A 23,412-nucleotide genomic window follows, 5' to 3' on the forward strand; every position below is an offset into this window, starting at 1 on the left:
ATGAGGGCGCGCCGCGGGCTTGGCGGGCCGGTCGTTTTGGCGGGAGTTGTGTTGGCGCGCGCCGGCCGTGTCCGCGCGGCCATGCTGTGCCGCGCGCTGCTCCGCCGCGCCGTCACCGCCACAGACCGTGGGTACCGCGGCACGGCCGCTCCGCGTCCCGGCCCGCCCCCGCCCCTCCACAGCCCCTGCGGCGGCCGCGGGGCTCCCGGTGCCCGAGCTCGCCGTGTCTGGGGCGCTTACGGTCCGTCTCTCCCGCTTGCAGGTCGTTCGCCGCCGCTTCCCCTGCAGCATCTCTTGGATGGCTACCAGTGCAGCCGGGAAGATGACCACCTGTCTTATGGGGCAACGGGGATGCCGGTCCCGCCTTTCGGCTGCACCTTTTCTACAGGTAGAGTCACCTTCTGAAAGCCCTTGTGGGGGCCAAGGCGCGGGCACTGCTGTCAGCTTTTCTTTTTCCTATTTGAATCTGTCTCACGATTTGGTTTCAGACTTTCCTTGCTTTAAAACGAGCTGGTATCAGTGTACTTGCTCCTAGATGTGATATACATTGGATCGTGGTGCTCCTAGATACACTGGTGGAAAGTATTCCCTTGAAGAAGCAACTACTGAGCATTTGTTTTAATACCTCTTTATTTTAGCTGTGTCTGTTTCAAGGTATGACTGTCCTCGTGGTGATAGTGCGAGGCTACATAGGTGAAAAACTGGGCTCTGTTCAAAATATATAAAAGATGGAGAACAGTCTGTAGAAACCAAAGAGGTGGATGCATGTCACCAGGCTGTCACACACAGCTTTTCTCCATGGGGAGCACAAACGGAGTGGAGTAAACGTGGAAGCTCCTGGATCTTTTGGGTCTAAACTCTTTCATTCATAGTACTCTAGTTTCAGCGTGAGCTTTTACTTTTTCTCCAAGGCAGCTTCCTGCTTTTACAACTCAGATCATGAAAACTACTGGAGGCCGTAGGTGATATGTAGTATAGACACAGAAAACTGTAACTAGAGAACGATTGTAGCTAGTGAAAGAGGACATTCTCTCAAAAGTTACTCCTGGAGCCATTTGGTTGCCCATGTACAGTTACTCCTGCATGGAACATCTAGAAAAAATGCTTGCCAATATTTCTGCATTTTGGACATTGAAGTTGCTATGTAAATACTGTTTATTTTACAGCTATCTATTTTCTATGTACTCTGTTTAAAGAGTCTGTGTCCCTTTACAAAGAACAGGGGCTTGAGTGTGAATTAGCTACATAATATATTATGTTTCAATTTCTTTTCAGCTCCAAATTGGGAGCATGTACTGGCAGTTGCAAATGAAGAAGGATTTGTTAGACTCTATGATACTGAAACTCAAGCTACCAGCAAACTCATCTTTAAAGGTAAGTGTTGAGTAGAAGGTGATCTTTATTTGATGTTACAAGTATGGGATTTACTGGAACCAAAGTAAGCTTTTTGCAAGTCGTTAAAACATAAATGTAGGCAGTACTTAAATCCTTTCACATACTTTGTTAGTCTTCTTAAGAAAGCAGGAGAATGAATGTGCTGTTAAAACAGCAATAGTAGGTGAATTGTTCTATGTTGTTTTTCATGCCTAAGCAACCTGTTGACAAGATTTCTGATTTCAGTGTCTGATGTCCTTTAGTCTTCTGCAAAATATTGTGCTGCGATGCTGAACTAATCTTGGCTTTTGTTTTCTTGTTAGAATGGCAGGCTCACTCAAACGCTGTATTTGACCTTGCCTGGGTACCAGGGGAACACAGGATTGTAAGCAGTCTTTTGCCTTCTAACTTTATTTTTAATGCTTTGGCAACTGTGTACAGAAAATGACTAAAGCTTTTTTTTTTTCCTTCTGAAGGTCACTGCTTCAGGAGATCAGACAGCCAAGGTGTGGGATGTGATTGCTGGTGAGCTTCTTGGCATATGCAAAGGTCACCAGTGTAGCCTCAAGTCAGTTGCTTTTTCTAGATTTGAGAAAGGTAAATGTTGATATTCCCTGTTTGTTCCTCTTTCTCTCTGGCAGAGAGTACTTTAAGGGCTAAAAAAGGGCTTTGGAAACTGATGGGTACAATATCACAGGCCGACTGAGGAGGGACCCAGCCAGAGAAGCAGAACTAACTTGCTGGAACTTGATGGTGTCCTGATGCTAATGTCTGCACTTCTCTGATCTTGGGCAAAGTAAAGATAGAATATCTGCTTCCATACAAAAGTGTGTGAATGTGCTTTTCATAAGCGGGTTTTTCTAGAGTATTAGTAAAAAAAGGGAACAGGAAAAGTAAGGAAGCTAATCAAAAAGCGTGGCAAAGCAATGGCCTGTTTTATGTATTTCCAGGACTGGTATCCCAGGTGTTGAGGCAGAAGAGCCAGAGAGCATAGATGGCATTGTACAGCATTCAGTTAATTAACATTTTTGGAAGCTAATAGTGCTCTTTTTCTCCCTCTCAGCTGTCTTCTGTACTGGAGGCAGAGATGGAAACATCATGGTTTGGGATACCAGATGCAACAAGAAAGGTAAATGAACTTTCAGATATGTATGAAAAAAGCTGGCTATCTCATTTAAAAGTACTGCTCAGATTTACTTCTTGGACTAATGTTTTTTATTAAAATATAGGCAAAACTTCAGTAAAAGGGGAGGATTGTCACATAACTACTGCTTTACTACCGTAAAGAGATGGAATAGGTATCTCTTCTGTGTATAATGCATATTTCTGCTTTGTAATAGTCTCAGGTTTGCAGCATGATGCATATGCTGGCTTGATAATACCCTGTGTGTTGGTAAGGAGATAAGGGGGTATGGAATACATCCCTGTTAAGACAGCACAAAAACCAGATGAGCTGGGAGAGACTGCTTGGGTCAGAGCCATCTGGAGGGATGAAGAAAAGCTGGAAAGACTTCTGCTAGAGAGGGAGAAAAGGGAGGAAGTGCAGAAGCAAAGGAACTTGTGAGTGCTGGCAGTAACTGAATATAATGTGGGAAGACCTACCGTAAATGCAAGGGTGAGCTCACTCTGCTCCTCTCTGTTTCCTGGAGCTTCTCCTTCCCCAGTCAGGTTATGCCCATATGTTTTTTCCCAGTTTTCTGATCTGTCAGAGCAACTTCCTTGCCTGCACTGCCAGAACATGTCTCAGTCTTCCATCTGTCCCAGGTTTCCCTGGCTCTTCAAATGGACAAGTGGGGGAAAAGAGAGACTCCACATGATTGAAGTGGAACGTGTAGGGAAAAAAAAATAAGAAAGTTGCATTACTCTAGTAAAGCAATAAGTTTCATAGAGTGAGAAGTAGCAGACAAAAGGCTAAATAGAAAATTATAAAATAGAGTAGAAAAGCACTGTGAGCACAGTTCTGCTTGGGATGAATTGAATGCTCCAGACTAGGATGCATGCTGAAAACCAGACTAAGGGGTAATGATTTCTAAAGGCAGCCTGCTCAGATCAGTTTTAGTTTCAGTGTCCATGCTACACTGACCTCTGTAGTTTTCTGCATTATATGTTCCTGGTTCTTACTGTGTTCTCACTGGTTTCATATAAAACTAACAGTTTTTGTTTTCAGAATACATGAATGATTTTAAAGGTTAGTCTCAGCCACCTCTTAGGACTAATTCCAAGCTGATACCTGTTTTATTAAAGTGATAGGGAAATTGCATGGAAACTATTACTGGAGATGCCTTTGATTTCTTTCAGATGGATTTTACAGGCAGGTGAAACAAATCAGTGGTGCACACAATGTGGTTGACAAGCAGACTCCTTCCAAACCTAAGAAGAAGAGGCAGAACTTAAGAGGACTTGCTCCCTTGGTGGTAGGTATCTGGAGAACAAACAAAATGTAAGCCTCTTCTCTGGGGACAGTGTTATGCACAGAAATCTTCCTAAGTAAACATAGTGAGAAATGTGTGGCTTGTATGTGGTAAATGCTTCCATTTATCTTTGCAGAAGTAGGTTTTTGTGTCAAGGTCACTTGCTACGGCTAATTTTAGACTTTGTTTGGTTGTCTAACAACACATGTGCCTTCAAAGCAAACTTTGTGCAAATGTTATGTGAAAATACATCTTTTCTTACCAGAGAGGAAAGCAGTGGCCAGTATTTTGAAGGGGGGAAATGGGGAGGGTTGTAATATTTATTTTTTTTCTCTGTTTTTTTCTCCCCTGCTAATGTGACCTGACAAATTACTGCCTTACTGGAGTAAGACCTGATAATATTTAATCTATTAAACTTTGTGATAAAGGCAGCCCTCTTATCTCTGACCTGAAAGGTATAACCTCAAACTGCTGCCCGGACGTTCACTGTTCAGTGGCAATTTCACTGGTGGGAGTGTTTGAAGAATTGTTGTGTCTTAAATGTCACCTGGTATTTCCAGGTTCTCCTGCGTGGCTAGGAGGAGGAGGTTTTCTCAGTATTCACTTGACCTTGAACTAAGCAGCAAGATCTTGCTGACCTTAAAAGAAAATAAAGTTCTTTTTTCTTTTCTTTTTAAGGATTTCCAGCAGAGCGTAACTGTGGTGCTGCTTCAGGATGAGCACACTCTTATCTCTGCAGGAGCTGTTGATGGGTAAGGAGGGAGGATGCCTCCTTTTCCTTGTGCTCTTCTTAGTGACATTAAAAGATTAGGAGGTTTTCTTCTAAGATCACTCAGTGGTAGACAAGGCTGGAGTTATTGCCAGGTGGAATCAGCGGCTCTGCTGTCTGTTTGCATTGGCAAAGCTGAATGCTGCTTTGCTTCCTTACTGGAGAAATTGTGCATATATGGTAAATGCTCATTTTGGTGTACTAGGCATGGGGTAGAATGAGAGCAATTCTTCTCTCTCTTTCTCTGTTCTCTTTCTCTGTTCTCATGGACTTATGAGACCACACATAGACAGACTATTGTTAGACAGCTGTTTTGGGATGTGAGTGGGTGGTTGGTGCTTGGATACGTGTAGGCATGCTTGAGAAAATGTTGCCTTGAGTTACAAAAGATGCATTCTTTTAGGTGCCAGATCCATTGCAATATCTTGGAGCAACATCTCATTGATTAGCATGGAAATTACCCTCTCGGATTCAATTCTTTAGCAGGTTCTATGTGGTCAGAGCCTTTCTGAGGGAGATAACACTTGACTTTTCTGCTCATTACAGAGGCTTGGTCCCAAAGATCAAGGGGAAAAAAGGAAAGGAAAGCCTTAATCTTTAAAACTACAGACTAAAACTACTTCTCACAAATGTCATAAGTATAAAGGCATCCTTGTACTACCTTTTACCAGTTGAAGAAAGTTGGCTTGCAGGCTCTAGTTTTGTCTTGTGTTAGTTACAGAAGGCAGTGCTGCCTCCTCATCCGTATCCAGCAGAGCACTTGTTTTGCTTTCAGCACATCTCTGCTCTGCTTCTGCTCAGTCCTTGTCTCCTTAGCACTGGACACTCCTCAATAATGAGCAGCCTGAATTCCTGTGCTCTTAGAAGGCCCAGTGAGCATTGCAAGAGAAATTTTGAAGTTGAAGACACTCGTGCTTTTCTATTTCAGTGTGATCAAGGTATGGGACTTGCGCAAGAACTATGCTGCTTACCGCCAGGACCCGCTGCCCTGCAAGTCTTTTTGCTACCCTGGAACCAGTACTCGCAAACTTGGTAAGTCACCGGAGATGCATTTGTTTAAGTGCAAAGTGAATTTCAGAAGTACTGACGGTGACATCTCTTATCTTTTAAGCCAATTATCGATCAGACTGGCAAACTCTGCCGAGTATTTTGGTTGCCGATACCAAATTTTCAAGTTTAAGAGTTTAGGTGCCCCACTTTTGTATCATTGCACCAATGATAAAAACTTGCAAAGGCTTCATCAGTGCATTTTCATAAATGGAGGTAAGGGAACAGTAGAGGTCTGGATGAGGAATTTAGCTAATCTTTTTTGTACATGAGTAAAATTCAGATTGAACTGCTTCCTTTGCGTTGTGTCTTACAAAGACAACAGACTGGACTGGGTTTTTACATTGTCACCATCCAGAGTTAAACTCTTCTTGAAGCTGTTTGTTATCAAAAAGCACACTTGTACATGTTTCTCTGTCTTCTTTGTATCTTTAGTGCCTTGCAAGGCTCTGATGCTACACAGTAATTCCTGATGACTTGTCTAACCAACTGTCTTGATGTGGTAATGGTCAGTGTCAGTCCCGAGAACATGAGGAAAATCCTCAAAGAGCTGGTTGCAAAATAATTTGCCTGCAGGGAAAGATTTTTCTTGAACCTGAATCACTAGCTAATCAGAGGATAGCTTATTCTATCAGAACACAGGGGTTGGGTTTCCATTTATTTTTGATCTCTGCTTCTACAATTGGATGTTCCTGTTATGTCCTTGAAACCATCAAATAAATCACTTACTTGCTCTGAAGGTGTGATTTCTTTCCAAATACCACCCTGAATCGTAATGAGAATGGGTAGATGTTATTCTAGAAACTTTCATTCTTCAGCAAGTTGTCTGTCAAACATACACGCTTTCCATGACAATCTCATACATGTTAGAAATCCTTTCCAAATTTCACTCTCCGGGCATTTCCTTGAGAATTCCTGTACTCCAAATATTTTTTTCTTACAAAGAACTTTTCTCTTTGTCTATAGGATATTCTAGCCTGGTTTTGGATTCCACTGGTACTAATCTGTTTGCTAACTGCACTGATGACAGTATCTACATGTTCAGTATGACAAGTTTAAGGACCGCTCCAGGTAAGCGTATCTGTGGAGATAGCTGCAAAAAAAATAGATATTATAGAGCATAGAAGGGCAGGTTACTCCCTCTGACTTGGAGAGACAGACCAGATTCAATGCTTAGGAAACCTATTCCATGCTGTAATCTCTAAAACTACATGGGAGAGATTCATATTTTGTGTTAAGTCGTCCACACAAAATTAATAGCACCAAAACTTTTATGAGTGCAGGTACTGGTTCACCCAGATAGAGACTGAAGGTAGATATGAATCTACATAAAATGATCACCTGATGTATAGTATCTGGATATTTTAAGGTGTCTTTTAAATTTTAACTTTTATCACAGTTTCTGGGAGAAAGAATCCCCGGCATATTGAGATACTTCAGCTTTTTAGACTCCTTCAGCTCTGCAGCTGTGACCTTTATGTTCACAAGATTGCCCAAAGCCTTTGGTACGCTAAGCTGCTTTGTCATAGGCCAGTGGCTGCTTTTCAGAAAGTGGCAAAACTTGTTAGATGCATTCCAGCCAGACACATGACGTATTTTCCATTGCCTTTTCTCAGTCTCTCGGTTATCTGAAATTAAATGAACAGTGTATCCTTCTGTCTGCTCTTCAGGAAGGCAGTCTGGTGGATGGGAGTGCTTCCAGAGTGGAGAAGTGGTACAACTAGCAAATATTAATAGCTTGGTTGTTGAGGTTAACCCTGGGAGCCACCGCTGAGCTGTGGAAATGGGCTCGCTGGCTTGTCCCCTCATGGGAGCAGGCTCTCACCAAAGCACCCCTCGGCCTTCTCACAGAGCTCTTGCCCTCTGTGTGCAGCCGATAAACATGGAGAGCAATCTGTTCATCCAGCTGGATGGAACACGTGCGGCCTCTTGGTGTGCGGTGGTTCCCGCAGAGGGCAGCGCCTGCCCGCGGGTTGTGCCTCTCTCCGCCCTCACCAGCTTTAATCGCTGTTCCAGCTGCTCTTATCCAGTACTGAGGCAGCTTTAGTTTGCAGAGGGGATGTCAGAAAATCCTCACTGTAACAGGACTTGCTGCCTGGTTTAGGAAAGGATTTGCTGTCTGGTAACTGCTGCACTGAGAGAGCTGTGGGCAAAAAAATTAAAGGATATTTTGGGGACTCACAACTTTTCAAAGACTGCTGAAGGCAGCCACATGTCCTCTGGTCTGTGGGTTGTCTCCTTCGTGAGAACTACTACTGAAGGCTGGAGGAGGGAGTGCCAGCCCCACCTGGTGCTACAGTGGGAAACTCGCCCTTCCTGCCCCGATGAGAGGACAGGACATGGTGTGGCCAAGTGTTCTAGACCCACCCTAGGGTCTTGTGCCAGCTGCTGCCTCTGAAGGTCCTCCCAGGAGGGGAAATGTCAGCCATTTTCCACCTGGATGGAAGAAGGCCCTTGCTGTGTTACTGCCCTTGTTGATGTAATGGGACTGGTGAAGGTGGCTGAGGGAGGAAGAGACAAAGGACCCTGAACCAGAGTAGTGGGGCAGCCCAAGTGATGTCTGAGTCTGCTAGTGATCCAGGTCAAGCTAAAGCTTTAATTAAATTTCTACTGCTTTGTTTGGGAAGCCTGAAGGGTTCCAGCAGAATAATAAAAACTTCCTGCCACAGGAGCCCCAGAGCAAGGGAGCGATGCAACCACTTTCTCCAAAGGATTTGTGGCTAGGCAGGAAAAGCCTGTAAGATCAGCACTCTTCGTGCAACTCACTCCAGGGCTGTGCATTGAGTAGGGCTTTTATTCACATTTTTTTAAATTTTCTCTTCACAGTGGCTGTTTTCAGTGGGCACCAAAATTCAACCTTTTACATCAAATCCAGCACCAGCCCAGACGACCAGTTCCTGGTCAGTGGTTCGAGTGACTGCAACGCGTACATCTGGAAGGTGAGGCAATTGGGTGAGACCCAAGCGTGCAGCCTAGAGCCGCTCTTCTTTTCATGTTCACAGAGGACACTCTTTGCCTCCCAATCATCCTCAAAGCAGCGTGGGGTTAGCCCTGGCACCCTGTGCCCAGAGTGTGTATGTTGCTGTCAAAGCTCAGTGTAACTGTTTAATGTAAAATAGAGGCAGCCTCTTGCCATCAGTATATCTCTCACTGCTACTGCTTATTGCAAGTTGCTGTTCTTAATCCGTTTCAATGGGCATTAAAATCCTTTTTCAATCCATTGATACAGCCAGCTATGACAAGTAGACAGACAGTTCTCTGTTCATATTTAGCAATGGAACTCGTTAGCAGAAACCTAAAAATTTAATTGTTTAAAGGGCACCTTTTCCCCCACCTCCCCTATTTCCAGCTCTTGCTTCAGACATAGCTTTTTCTTATGCTTAATTTACAGTAGTTAAAGCCTTCATATTACAACAAGTGCTCAGCCAGAGCCTTCAGCAAAATTCCCAGGCACTGTCTGACAGCTGAGAGGCTTCGTCACCTGACATCTTGCACTGACGTGTAGGAAATGCAAATGTCACCAAGATAATAGCAGGAATAAGGCATGCTTTGAGTTCTGTTCTCCATACTTGCCACCCATATCGTAACAGAGTAGACTTACAGAAGTAGAATAGACAGAAACCACAGCCTATTTCAGGTTTGGGGTAATTTTTAGGGCGTGTTGACTTGTTTACCTGTTTTACGATGAGTTTGAAAGTGAAATACAAATCCTACAGAGCAGAGGGTCAGCCTGCTGAGGTTGCAGTTTGAGCATATTGCCTCTTTGATTTGAAGAACACTTGTAAGCAGCTGGGTTGCTTACTCAGTAGGGGCAGGAGTGTGGTAGCATGACTATTCCTATGCCAAGTGGTGTAATTTTAACCTTCCTCATGTTCTCGTGCAAGTTCAGCAAAAATGCTTGTGCAAACTTGAGTTGCACGTTCTGCATTTGGGTGTTTTGATACTTTCGTATAACACAGGTTGGGACTCAGTTGAGAGTATTCAAGGATGTCGTTACATCTAAAAATTTAGGCATTTAAACACATTTAAAATGCATTCATGTACAGAAGGCTTCTGTTGCTGTCACATATGAGTGACAGATCATATTGCATATTTATAAAATTAATCATCAGATGATTACTTTTATTTTAATCTCACAGCCATGTCAGAAAGTGGGACTTCCAGCAAAGTTGTCTCTTTTAAGATCTGTGGTGTCCAGAGGCTTCTTAATTTAAATGTTGATAGATTTTACTGACTCTGAAATGTACACATCTTTTCATGGGATGAGGATTTATTTTGCTGTGAGAAAAACATGGTTAGATATTGCATGTGCAATTAACAGGTAATTGGATGTTAGCAATTAACATCCCTTCTAATGTTAGAAGGGACTTAATGAAGAGGAATAGCTGTCCAGATCTAGAGAGGAATGAAGGGTAGAGGCCTTGTCCACTCAAATTATTTCTTTGAATAACTTTTGCAGCAGTGCTAAGTTTGTGTTTGGGTGAACCATTCAGAAAGAACACTGTGGCTAGAAGTTATTGCTGACGAGGATGGTATTTCAGTCTGTTTTCATATATAAATCACTTCCAGGCAATGAACACTTACTTTATTGTGTTGAGTTTGGTTTTTTAAAATTACAAGTTCATTGATTAATGACCTGACTCTTGAACAATCATAAGATTTCAAAAGCGAAGAGCAGAGCTTTTTCTCCACAAAGATGGTACCTAGCTGAGATACCTTCCTGGTGATAAAACAATACCATTTATAGGGGTGTACTTCCATTGCTCTTTGATAGGGATCACTCCAAGGTAACCATATCAAGTTACGCTTTGGTCTGTCCCAGAACTGGAATGTACATGCTTTGGTATCATATGGTGCATAAAACTAGATATGCCATTTTATGCTGAATCTTGAAGATGGATTTAACAGCTGTCTCAGTGAGCAGAGTAACCAAAAAAAGTCTCATTTCCTCGGTTTCTCTTTTTAACTTTTCCACAATAGGTCTCACTTCCCCAACAATATCCTGTCAAATCGGACAAAAAAAAAGCAGCATGTGTTGTGGCTAAACCTGACTTGACATGCGCAAGCTGACCGACTGTTTTCTGCCAAGCACAGTGGACACAGCTATAACTGTGCACCCTTCTTCAGTTCACAATAATATATAATGGGAGTAGTTGGTTAATTTACACTAGTGTAGTGTAAAACCACTACATCCCTAAAATAGCAGTCCTCTTCCTCTGCTTTTCTTTCACTGATCAGTGGCTACTGGACAACTACTGTGTCTGAGTGTAGAGCAAAACTGCTATTAAATGTAAATGAAGGTGTTCTTTGCACCCAGATATCCTATTGCTTGTCCCCTACACAGGGATTTAGTTTCCATGGTATTACATGTTTTGGCAGAGAAGGGAATACTCTGACCAAGGCATTTAGTGGCTATTTAGTGAAGTGGTTGTCTCTACTATGCCAGGGGAAAAGGTGTCCTATTAAGATAAACCTCTTTGTATCAGAACAGCTTCCAAGATCTGAAGTTGGATATTCAACTGCAGTTTTCCAGGCTTTTGTAGGAGGTGATGCACAAGAGAAAAACTTGTGTGTAACTCAAAAGCCCTCCCCGACTTCTTGCATCTTCCTTTGAAACCTATATATATATGTAATGTGTACTCCTTTGCCCATAGAGTAAAGGATCTGTTCATTCACTTAGTCATGTATTCAAATCCCTTGATAAATCCCCCTTACAATGTCACATCAATGATGGTGACTCATAGGTCCAGAAAAGATTGCCTGCTGAAAGCAAGGAAAACTTGGATAGAATCTCTGTGTGTGTGGAGGGTGTGTGTGTGTGTATGCATGTGTGTTTTCTTCTTTGGGCCACTTTAATGCTGGCTTCAGCTTCGTCTGTCACTTAAAGGAGCTGTAGTCAAAGATAAGTAGCAACACTGTAGAACAGGAGAAAGATTTTTATGAAGAGAGTATGAGAAATGGAGATCAGTTGAATGAGCAAAATTTAGAGAGCTTTTTTATGAACTCTTAAAAGGATCTCTGGAGCACCTGGTTGGTTGCAGGAGGCATAGTCACCCAAATGCCAGTGCAAAGCCAGTGGAGGTTGGTCTGTAGAATTTTGTTGGTGGCTTTTCATTTTATTATTAATCCATTGACCTGTGATTGGCACATTTGTAAAAGAGCAGCAGAATATATTTGCCTATCCTGATTCAAAGTATGAGCTTCCCAAAATTTAGGCATCTTATGTAGAACAAGTACAGATACTTAATATCCTAAAATGCTTGTGTTGGGTTTTTTTGGGCTGATAGCTCTGGAGGCAGAAATCCTGTGTGTAGTAGGAATTGAACTAGTGTTTCCAGACAAGTCAGCACATCTTAGTCCTGACCAGCTGCTTCACCTCTAGAAATGAAACATGGAGACTGAGGCTTAGGGCTCCATTGGTTGTTGTCTCATGATTAGAGCTGGAGTGCATTTGTTTAATGCATTTCATACAGGGAAGATGAAAGTATTTACATACTTCACAGGTGGGCTATGAGGTCTTTTCTTAGAGATGTAATATTAGGCTACATGCCTTCTGACTGTATACTTGTTTTTCTATGGAATTTTTAAGGTTTCTGAGCCCAACCTTCCTCCACGGATACTCCTCGGTCACTCTCAAGAAGTTACCTCCATTGCTTGGTGTCCTTCAGACTACACTAAGGTTTGTTTCCTGGAAAATGGTCTTTCCCATGAAACAATACATGTGATGTGGCAACATCTGCTTTTCAAACTTGCAGCAACCAGTTGTTTGTTTGGGAGGAAATTTTTAGTCAGTAATTTCTGACAATGTTCGCTTTGTGGGACAGTAATCCAAGCTTGTTGCATAAGTACAATGTATCGGAGTTTTTTTATTATTTTCAAATAATTTAAGCTATTTGAAAAGTCCTAGAAAATTGCAAATCAACAAAGACCTCTCCTAATGAGAGTTTGTGATACTACCCATAAGAGACAAAACTGAAATCCTTTAATCAGGGCTTTTGTAAGCCAAAAGCTTGTTCTGTTGTTCCATTTTTTCATCTTGCTTTCCTTCTGACCACTGATACATCTGCTAGTCTTGTACAGAGTGGCAAGAAGTTTTGAATACCCTTTAAAAAACAAATGGACTCTTTTCATTGTGACCTCTTTTCAAAATCTGAACTGTTTTTATGACAAAAAAACCTACGGTGAAATTGGGTCAGTAATTATGCACCAGGCATCACTAAAAGGAAAACAGTTTCAGTAGGAGGTCAGTTCAAGTGTTCGGCCTAGCTCAAAATGAGAAACAACCCTGAAAAATCCTGGACAGTGCTGCAATAGTAGCCAGAGTTTCTTTCACCCCACAGTATTAAGCCAGTCAGTCACTTTCCCTTTGCATTGCAGTGTAGGAGGGTGAAAGTCCTGCAGGCAAATGTGGAATTGTTCTAACTGTGTAAGATGCACAATATGAGAACTGGCATTTTAGAGGAAACCTGTGATCTAGAGATAGCCAAGTATCCTAATCATGATGTGTGGGAAAGGCAGACCAGTTCAGCCTTTAAAATCGTTACTCACACAGGTAAGAAATAGTCAGCCATTGTTCAGATACCAAAGCATGGATTGGAAAATGTGGTGCTAAGAAAGGTCAGGAAGCTGCTTGGAGTGATTTGAGAGGCAAGGTTGCTTTCTGTAGGGACAACATTGGTGTGACAAAGGTCAGAGTAGAGTCACTTTCCCATTCAGGTTACTGTGAACTTTCACCACAGCATTTCCTCTTTCTTTCTACTGATTCCCCATTGAGTCACCAGCTTATCTGCCTGAAGAGAGCCATAAAATGTGGGCTAGATTGGCCCCACTGCTTCTTCGTTTGAGATTCCACAGATCCTTTTGTAGAGCGTGGTGCTGTGGCAGGAATCTAGATCGATGTTTCTAGCAGAGTTGGTTTATCTGCCAGATATTCCTGACATCGGACTCGGAAGAGACAGCGCTTAAGGCCAGTGCAACGGCCTTCCAGTGTCACCTTCTCAGTTGCAAATGTTTGTACTCGAGCAGAAGAGGTTCTGAGCAACAGGCACAGAACGAGGTGCACGTGCATGGCTGATTTTGTCTTCTGAGTGATTGAAAACTCAAAATGTGCTGTGACCCTCCCTGAGCAGAGCACTGTCTGTTACAGAGCCATGCGAGGCAAACTTGATGGTGACTGAGATGGGTATGGTAATGAAACAGAGCTGGGTTATTTTCTTTGTTTTGTGGTCAGATCTTGTGCTCTCTCAACCAGGCTTCGGCATCATTCATATTGGCATGGTGTGTCAGATACAGCTGTTATAGTTCACTTGGCCAGTCAACTTTAGGATATGCCCTGGTTAATATAAACCAATTTATACCATAGATTGCCACATGCTCTGATGACAACACTGTGAGGATTTGGCGCTTACGACGTCTTCCTGAGGAAGAGAAATCAGCATCCAGAAAAATCAATGTGGTAGGCTGGGTCACTCAGAAAAAAACAGAAGAACAGCATAGAGCAGGTAAGGCCCCTGAGCTATCTTGCTCTGCAACATGGCTTCTTTCTGTACCAACAAAAGCCTTTGGCTTATCTTATTATTCTTCTGTTTTGTTTTGTTTTGTTTTTTTATTAGGCAATAATTCATATAGCCAGACAAACACTTCTAAATATTTCTGCCATCAACAAGACAAGCTGGGTGAAATAGCTTACAAGTATGGCCAAGTCTGTATGACCAGACCACAAGGCAGATATTCATTGATACTACTTCTCAGGCAGCCAGATCTTCTCTGAGTTTTGACAGGGTTCAGTAATTGAACAGCCAAAGGAGATATCACTATAGCAACAAGTCACACCTTTTTTTTTAAATATCAATTAATAACTGAAAGCAGTAAGACCATATGCTTTTTCCAGTTTACCCAGTAAAGGCCTGGCAGCACTCATACAGCCTTGGAACTCTAAACTGTTTCCTCCTGCCCACTAGTTGAATTGTGCACAGATTTCTTTGCTGCAGATACTGGTATTGTATCTCTTCAGCTTCACTCGGTGGTACTGACTGTATACAGACCAGCGCTGTGTAGTGAAAAGTACTTAAAAGTGCATATAGACAATCATGATATGATTCTAGTGTTTCATAATTAATCAGTTCATCTATCCACATGTTAAGGCTAGTGATTAAATGCAGTGCCTCTCTACAAAGCCTAGGCAATCAGACAAGCTATGCAGCATGCTCTCACAGCTAGCAAATGTATCTGGGCTCTGTAGAGAAAGTAGTCACCAGGTAGGTAGCACCCTAGGCCAGAAGAATGGCATCCTGGATCTTAATACTACTTTGATTTGTCTAAAACCTTCATTTTATTGCAGTAGAGTAGGTGAAAGGAAAATAACTACCCTCCCTCCAAAGTGAAGTAAGATGAGCTTCTCTGTAGAGTAGCTCTGAAACTAAGAATACAATAGCTTCCCAGCAGCTGCTGGTGTGACTTCCTGCATTCCACCTATCTTTTCGAGCCACCCTCCAAATGAATTTCAGCTTGGCTATCACAAATAAAGGCTGAAGGTCTTCAAATCCCACTAATGGGATAACATTACCTCTAACCTTTTGCCAGTGAGTAACAAGTCTAGCAGGAAGTTTGCAGGACAATAGGAGGGAGAGTGCCAGGTCTGCTCCATAGCTGGTAAATGGTTTGTGTGTTTCGGAGAGGGCTCAAAAATCCCTTTGTGTACTACTTTCAGCAAAAGAGAAGTAAGCATAGGTCTAGTCTAGAAGCACGGAACCTAAAGTAGTCGTACATTAAAACTTTACAAGTCACCTTTGGCAATTATACTAGAAAAATTACTTATTTCTCCTTGCTCTTGCTGCATTAAAGTAACTTGGGAGGGAAGAGGAAACACAGACACTGCAAAACACAACAGCAGGCTTCCTGCTGACCTTGGCTCCTGAACACAAAGCACGTGCTGTTAAAATACAGGAGTTATCTGCAGAGACTGATTCAGAGCTGGAAAGCCAAGTACTGTTTCAGACTTGCTGGGATACATCTAGGTAGTTCCCCACCCATTTGTGTGGAACAGATTGTGAGACTGAGGCTGGATATTGACTGTTGACCTATATAGTCAAGTGTAGCAAGCAGAGTTTCCTTTTCTTTGGCAAATACTTCAGTGGTTTCTCTAAGGTGTACTACTTTCTCTACATTTTTGAGAACCCAAATTTCTGGAGCAGGCCTGTGCATGGACAATGTGGAGATGGATAATGTCACTCTAGCAGATTTGTGGCAGAGAGGGTAGGAAATATCTGAAATAACCTGCTTCAGTGTGATGCAGGTTGACTGCAAATACTTACAGTATTGTACTATGTGTAGTGGCAGCATAAATGGAAACAGCTTGAACCTGGCTTAGTAGAAGCCTGAATCATGCATACAGTCTGGGAAAGAAAAGCCTGATCTTTGTATTCTTTATCTTAAATTTGTGCTTGCTTCTTGCCATGACACACATCCAATTCCCAGGGTTACTCTTTTTCCATTATCCAAAATACAGCTTTTCCATTACCCAAAATACAACTTTCAGACTGGTTAGGGATTGAAAATGCTCGTATCCAACTAGTCATGCAGTATTTCTGCTGTATGAATTTGTAATGGTCATTATGGATCAAGAGTTGCTGAGCTTGCTGCTTTCTTGTACCTCTAGGAGCTTAGATTTTTGAGTGTAACTAATTTGCCAGCTGAGTTATAATTGTCTTGTAAGTGCTCATTAAAGTAAAGATTAGGAGAAACAATCCTGGCAGTTACTTTCTGTTAGTCCTGAAGAAAGTTGGTACAAAGTAGCATATTTTATCAGGAAAAGAGCCTTTAACTCTGTTCTGAGTGGTAAAGTTATTTGTAGTGAGATCCTATAATATGGGATCTCCTATTTAATTTTGCTCTGATGCAGCACTACTTGTATTTTGGATAACACTTAATACAGTAAAAGGAAGGATCAAAAGAGGCTTAGTATGGTATATAATCAGTCGGTCACTCAACGTGTTACTTGTGAGACAGCCCAGCACTGTAAAGAAAATGGCAGGTTATTCACACTAGACTTCTCATTGTTCTAATGAAGTGCTTTGTAGTACAGTGCAAATGCTGAGAATGAGGAGTTCAGACTGGAAATGTTAAGTGCTCTCGTGCTCAGCAGTGGAAGCACATGAAATAACTAAGGCGCTATCCTGTTAAATTTCAGTGCAAGTTAGATGAATGAGAAAGCAGGCATCTAACAAACCCACTAATGAGTTCTCTGTTGGAGTGGGCTGGAAATAAAAAAAAAACAAAACCAAAACTTAAAGAATCCCCTCTAATATTGCTACAGACCAAGATGTTTGCTTTATATGATTCACATTGTTACTCGTGAGGTATACTCCATCTGTGACTACTGTTTTAAGAAGCTAGATGTTCAGAACTTCTTTTTTACAAGCAGGGTTGTTTACATCTTGGCTAATGAGCTCAAAAGCCACTGTGAAATACCGGTTTGGGAATCATTCGTTTTAAAGAAATAACTCTTACTGCAGTGACAGATTTGATTTCCTTTGGAATTTAAGTCCTTGTTCACGAGGTAAAGGATTTTTCAGATTTCCCTGGGTGTGGTAAATAACTACCATGTCCATACTAACATAGTATTGCAGAAAATCCTCCAGCAAAAAGACAAGAAAATGAAAGTTCTCATTCTTCTAATCTTTTTTAAATATGCAACTATTAACACCCGATTAGGAGCATTAGTCATCTAGTAGGGCATAAGTGTAAGGCTCCTTGGTATTGTAATTAGCTGTAGGGCCTACTTACAGTACCTTTGTCCATCAACTCAGTTATGCATCTGTTAAGGATGGCAGTGCAGGTGGGGACCAACATTTCTCTCAGGCAGCACCTCAGTACTGAGCTGTCTGGACAAATCAGTGCAGGGTTCCAACAAGGCTCGATAGGCTTAGATGGTCTGTTTTGTCTGTTCATTTTGGCTGTAGCTCGTGTAAGAGCGCTCATTACAGAAAGGATAGATGTCAAACATTGCAGAAAGGTACTGTATTATACTTATCAATATGATATAGGATATTATACTCTAGTTGAAATTAGAGGGATTTATATGATTTCATAGTTCAAAACAATGTCACTTAGGAACAGGATCAGCACTGAATTCATCTCCCAGTTGGAAGGGATGTTCATAAAAGGGCTGTCTTTAAGCTGCTGTTCTGTGTTCCTCATCAGACTACCTATTTCTCCCCTATCAGGACAGCCAGCCAGCCCCCAGAGTACTCCTGCCAAGGCGTTCAGAGTGGGCAGCGCATGTATTTCCTCACCACGGCCAGCTGCCTGTGCTCCCATTTATTCTGGAGACCTTCCGCTGTCAACAAACACTCCGACGGCTGCTCTCAAATCCCAGGCGGCCACAGCCTCCACCCCAGCCAAGCAGACTGAAACCAGCCCATGTGCTTCTCCCAAAGCGATCCCTTCCTCCAAAATGTCCATTAAACGTTGGATTACAAGAACTCCGTGTTCTTCTCCTCCAGAAGTGGGGAAAAAGGCTCCTTCTCCTAGAAAAGCCCTGGCAGAAGTTACCCAAGGTCTCCTGGAAGCTGCCTGCCCTCCTAAAGCACCACACACGCAGTTTGAAAAGCGTGCCAAGAGAAGGCTTGACTGCAGCAAGGAGGATGACGCTGGGCACAAGTGTCTGCAGGCCTGTAGCTGTGTGACTGAACTGGACCATGCAACTAAGAGATCCAAGCTGAATTTATGTCACTTGATTCCAGACCAAAAAGCTTGTGATGAAGACTGTCTTAGCCAGGCTGACTTGGGTAATGACCACGAAGGCTCCAGCCACAGCCCAAAAGAGCCTTCCTTTACTGGAAGCCGGATTAATCCATCAGGTGTTCAAACTTCCCCCCATCTTTTCAGACCTCCATGTGGGAAAGACACAGAGGTAGTAGATAAAGAGAACAGTTCTCCTGAAAGAAAAAATTGGTTGTCTGCTCTGGGAGAGAAGCTACGGACTGGCAGACCTGGCAGCCAGAGCACATCAAACAGCTCCCCCTCATCTTGCAGTCCTCTTGCCAAAGGACAAGAGTCTGTGGCGGTGGCCACTTCACCAAAACCTGTAAGTAGGGCATTCAGCCACAATTGTCATAAAAGAAGTTATGCCTAGCTGTCACTCCCTCCCCTGTTTATTCTCCCCTCCTTGGACACTCAAAGATTTATCTGATCCCTTTGACTATGGAGAAGAGGGGTGATTTCTAGCCTAATAAACCAGGTACATTATTGCTGCTTATCTACAAATCCCCTCCATACAGAAACAGAATTTTTAGGATGGTGGTGTCCCTCATTTTAAAGGGACTTAGGGCACACAGGAGCTCAAAGATCCTTGCAGTCCCCAGCCAGATGTTTGAAGGATGTTGCCATTATTTTAAACACAGCTCTGCTCTGAGAGGCACAATAATGACATCACCTTCCTTGGCAGATTGACTGTTTCTTTGTCCACAGTCGCACCTGCCTGTTTATGTTACTGGAAAACCACTTTTAGCGTCAGAAGAAAGAGCTAAATTCTAGCTCAGGTAGCAAAAGAATTCATTACCCATGTTAATAAAACTGTGGGGTTAAATAATGCCTTCAGTTTCTTCAATAGAAAACTAGAAAACAAAGGAATCGTGCAAGAGAGGACAGGATTTGACCTACATAATCCTGCTTTTAATGTGCAGGAAGCCTGGCACAAAGCACATCCTAGGCTCTGAAATGAAAGTTAAGCTTATAAAGCAGCTAAAAAAGTTGGCATGAGGTTTTAATGTACAAACTAGGAAATTACAATTATATTTTTCTAAACAGACCAAACTTGACTCATCTCAGTGACTTTACCTGAGTTGAATTTCACTAAATGTCAGGTAAATTTTCAGTCATCAAATTTTAGTTGTACTCTCAATTGAATATATGATAATAGAAGTTAAGGCTTATTTTGGTATCTCATTTCTTACTCGACTTCACCTTTTCCAATACTTTTATGAGATATGACATGGGTAAGCCACTACTCCTTAAGTTATTCCTAGCAGCTGGACTCTTCATATTGTGCCTGTACCAAGTCTCAGTTATAGGAAACCTACAACTACTTGTGCTTTATGATGTACGAGTTTATACACGAGACAGAAGGTTTTGCCCTGGAGAGAGATTACTGTAGAATAATTACCTTTCCTGCCCAGTATGCTCTAGTTCAGATTTTGGGATGCTTCTGTGTCGTGCTCATAGCCTGAGGAGGTGCTGGGAATACCCAGCAGCACTCACTGAATTTGATGCATCTTGGAAATCTGCAGCTCTCTTATCTGCTGTAGGGAAGCTGAAACTGCAGCTGGAGCACATTTCTCATGGCAGTAGCACAACCCTAGGATTTAGACAGTGTTTCCTGTAGGTAGTGAGCTCTTTCTTACTTGTGAGAGGAATTGTAGCAAAGAACCTTTCATATATTAGCTTAGTTGGGAAGCTGAACAAACTGGAGCAATGATGGAGGGGAAACTTTGAGACTTCTGCAACATATGAACTGTTAACCCAGAAATGTTTCGTGTTGATTTTTGTTTCTGTTTCGTGCTAGGCTGTAGCCACTTCAGTTTCCATGAGGAAGATTTGCACATACTTCCACAGAAAGCCACAGACTGAAGGAGCATGCGGCAGTTGCACTTGATGGATGTTGACACTGAGGTACCAAGACCAGACTCAACAACGCCAACAACGATGCACCGGGATTACACAACTTGTTGTCAGATATTCATAGACTTGAAGTTTTAGTCTTCCTGTTTTTAAAGCTGTTAACAGTTGAAGTCAGCTGAGTGTGTAAAATCTACACAGTACTTACTCGTGGTCTCTTACTGACTTTGGATATGTATTTTTTTTATAAAGTGTTTTTTACGTGGCGACTGTTATAGTCCAAAGACAGTAACAGCTCTGCTGTTTATTGTTGACAGGCACATATAGCTTGTCAGTTTATGTTACTAATCTGCTGTTGAAACTGCCTGTACCTAAGAATAGTGTGTAAATCATCACACCCCCCTGAAAAGTAAGTGTTGAAATGTGTGTAGAGAAACTTACTGGAGGTAAGATCTGAGCCTTTTCATGTTGAATGGCATTTCTAGTTATTCTTCTAGTACTGCAATGACTACCTGCTTCCAGCAGGGAAATTAGGAATGTGTTAATTAAATCTAAAAGACTTTAAAACACCCCATGTCCATCTGATGGTGACTGTAGTCTAAGAAGAGACAAAGTATAATCAAGTATGTAATGCCTGTACTCACCTTGCTATCCCCTTTCTTCTGCCCCTCTGGAAACTACTGTATTTTCCTACTTAACTTCCTCTTGAACCATCAGCACTACAGCTGTTGAGACCAATAGTTTGTCTGAAATAAGATACTGGCAAGGTGTGTTAGAAAAATTAGCTTGATCTATCCTAAATAGGCATCCCATAACAGCCCATTGCTCGGTCAGCTCTTACAGATTCAGCCTGTGGCAAAGGCATTGTAACTGCTTACAACATAACTTCATAACAGTTGTATAATACAGTAGTTATAAAATAATGCTTTGGAAATCGGAGGAGGGGCAATTGACATTTTAGAAAGCACTTGAGAGAGTTTACATAGTAATATTAAATGTTTTACCATTGTAAGTCATCTCTGATACTGAAATGAGATCGCTGTCCTGCTGGTTAATGACACTAACTCCTCAGCCATGCTTTTCCCAAGGAGAGCTATGATCCTCAGGTTGGAGCATTTACTCTGTGTTCTGGTGTAATAGTTCCTATGAACTTCAAAACAAGCCAAAACCTCTCTAATAAGTTCTTTTTTACTGCAGAAAAATTGGGGTATTTCAAGGGAATATGATCCAACTAACTTATGTTTTCCACCTCGAATTTTCATGCCTACTTTACAGTAGCATTAAATAGTGTAGTAGCTGAAAGCGATCAGGAGATATGCTGGTTTGTATTATATGTGGTAGATTGTATTTTGCAAGGAAATAAATGATTTGAGAGAAAATGGCTTTTGTGAAAGGTCTGTTACAGCTACAAATTAAATGTAAATGTGTAGTGGGCTTTTTTAAAAAAAGAAAAGTAGTTATTATCAAGTTACATCTTTTAACAGAAGGACTCAAGTACAAATAAGGGCCAGAACAACCTTTTCTTGTTTACTGAATAACAAGCCATCATCTTGTGAAAGGTAATGTAGTGCTTCAGGCATTTTTTTGTAGTTCTTGTAAAAAAATGGATTTTTAAAAAGTGATTATCTGAATATATCTAGTATCTTAGGCAAAATAAGAATATAAAAAAATCCAGTAGCTTAACTTTAACCTACTTCTGGATGTCAAAGTAGATGGACGTAGTAGAAACGTAACCTAAGATAAGTAGGTTTGGTATTTAGTTCTGTCTTAATTTTAATTATTAGAGCAAATGTGTAGGGTACAACCTCCCTTGCCTACAGTCAGTTTTTCATGCAGAATTCTTCCACACAGTTTGTAAATACCAGATTACAGAACAAAGAGATGTGAAACCTACTGAAGTACATGAGAGTTGTCAGACACTGCAACAATAGGATTTCATGTTTCTCCATCCACTCTTTCATAATATTTTCCTTCTCCAGAAATGTTCTGCAGCCAAACCATTATCTCCTATATCTTGAAAATAGCTACCTAGAGATGATTTACACTAAGGGGTTACCACTTGCATGAATTATATTCTGTGGGGATGTGAGATTTTCTTCTCTCAAATAGTACCTGTTTAGTGGAACAACTTGTTTTATGGACCACCAGGCGTTTTTCCTTTTTCCTCTTAGGCTGATATCAACCTGGTTCAGAGTCTAGGAGAATTAACTGAAACATATTTTCTATGTCCAACTGCCTTGATCTTATTGTGATAAAATCAAAATTGCAAAATCATAGAAAAATTGCTGATACAAATAGTATGCCAAGTGGTTCAAGGTAACCAGTACTGTCTTTGTCTGAGAAGCTTGATTAACTAAACATTCAAGGAACTGAGCTCTTTTTTTGAGTTGGCAAACTATACCTCCTCATTTTTCTTTCCTTCTAAAGGATTTATAGAAACTCTGACCTCCATGTTTTATAATCAAATTAAGCCTGGGTATTCAAGAGGTTTCTGAAGGTCAAATATTAAGAGTTTTTCATCGCCAATACTTCTTTGGCAGTTAATGGGAAATAGCATTCATCTTCAGGTCTATTACAATCAAATTTAATTTTTTTCCCTCCTGAAGCTGATGTAAAGTTTTCCAAGTGAATGGAAATTGTCATCTTCTGTTTCTCTACACAGAAAAACAGAACCTTAAGGTTCACAGTTTTAACTCTCTCTGATTTATGTATGGCCCAATCTAGAATAAACAAAATACATCCTACTATTCTAGAGTGTCCATGTGTTGTCCTTCAGAGAACAGCTTTGCCCATAACCAAGTGTTCTCCATCTGCACCGCACAAAATGCCAAATACAATGCAAAGCAAGGATGAGGAAAAAGCAAACATGAGAGAGTCCATACATAATTTCTTTTAAAATACCTAAAAACATTGCATGTCAATTGTTTTATAGAACAATGCACAGTTGCTATGAGGGCAGCATGAACCCAGAAGGGCAAAAGCAATATTATAATCAAAGACAGTCTTTCATTTTTAAGCCTCAATTTGAATTATATATTCTTCAACTGGGAATAACTAACTTTCCATCTTAATTTGTGCATTATGGAAAAATTCCAGGGACTAAAAGCACCACTAGATCACAAAAGGAAGACCCATTATTCTGGTCTTGTGCAACTAGACAGAGACTCAAGAAAAGATCAGAAAGCATTATGTATA

The 23,412-nt window shown here is 41.5% G+C and overlaps 1 protein-coding gene across 1 annotated transcript; it reads left to right on the forward strand.

Annotated features, from left to right (window-relative positions):
• Window positions 1–81: 81 nt before the first annotated feature.
• DTL (denticleless E3 ubiquitin protein ligase homolog) lies at window positions 82–22,682 on the forward strand. The gene is made up of 14 exons (XM_027890771.1): window positions 82–388; window positions 1,276–1,374; window positions 1,698–1,759; window positions 1,851–1,971; window positions 2,438–2,503; window positions 3,673–3,788; window positions 4,464–4,537; window positions 5,483–5,586; window positions 6,568–6,672; window positions 8,428–8,540; window positions 12,191–12,280; window positions 13,964–14,102; window positions 17,826–18,688; window positions 20,165–22,682. Exons 1-14 carry the CDS (start codon window positions 82–84, stop codon window positions 20,252–20,254), a joined length of 2,349 nt encoding a protein of 782 aa, XP_027746572.1. The 3' UTR covers window positions 20,255–22,682.
• The last annotated feature ends 730 nt before the right edge of the window (window positions 22,683–23,412 follow it).

Source organism: Empidonax traillii, unplaced genomic scaffold (genome assembly GCF_003031625.1).
Source record: "Empidonax traillii isolate 1590-97213 ecotype Southwest subspecies unplaced genomic scaffold, ASM303162v1 scaffold296:size1881848, whole genome shotgun sequence".
NCBI lineage: Eukaryota > Metazoa > Chordata > Aves > Passeriformes > Tyrannidae > Empidonax > Empidonax traillii.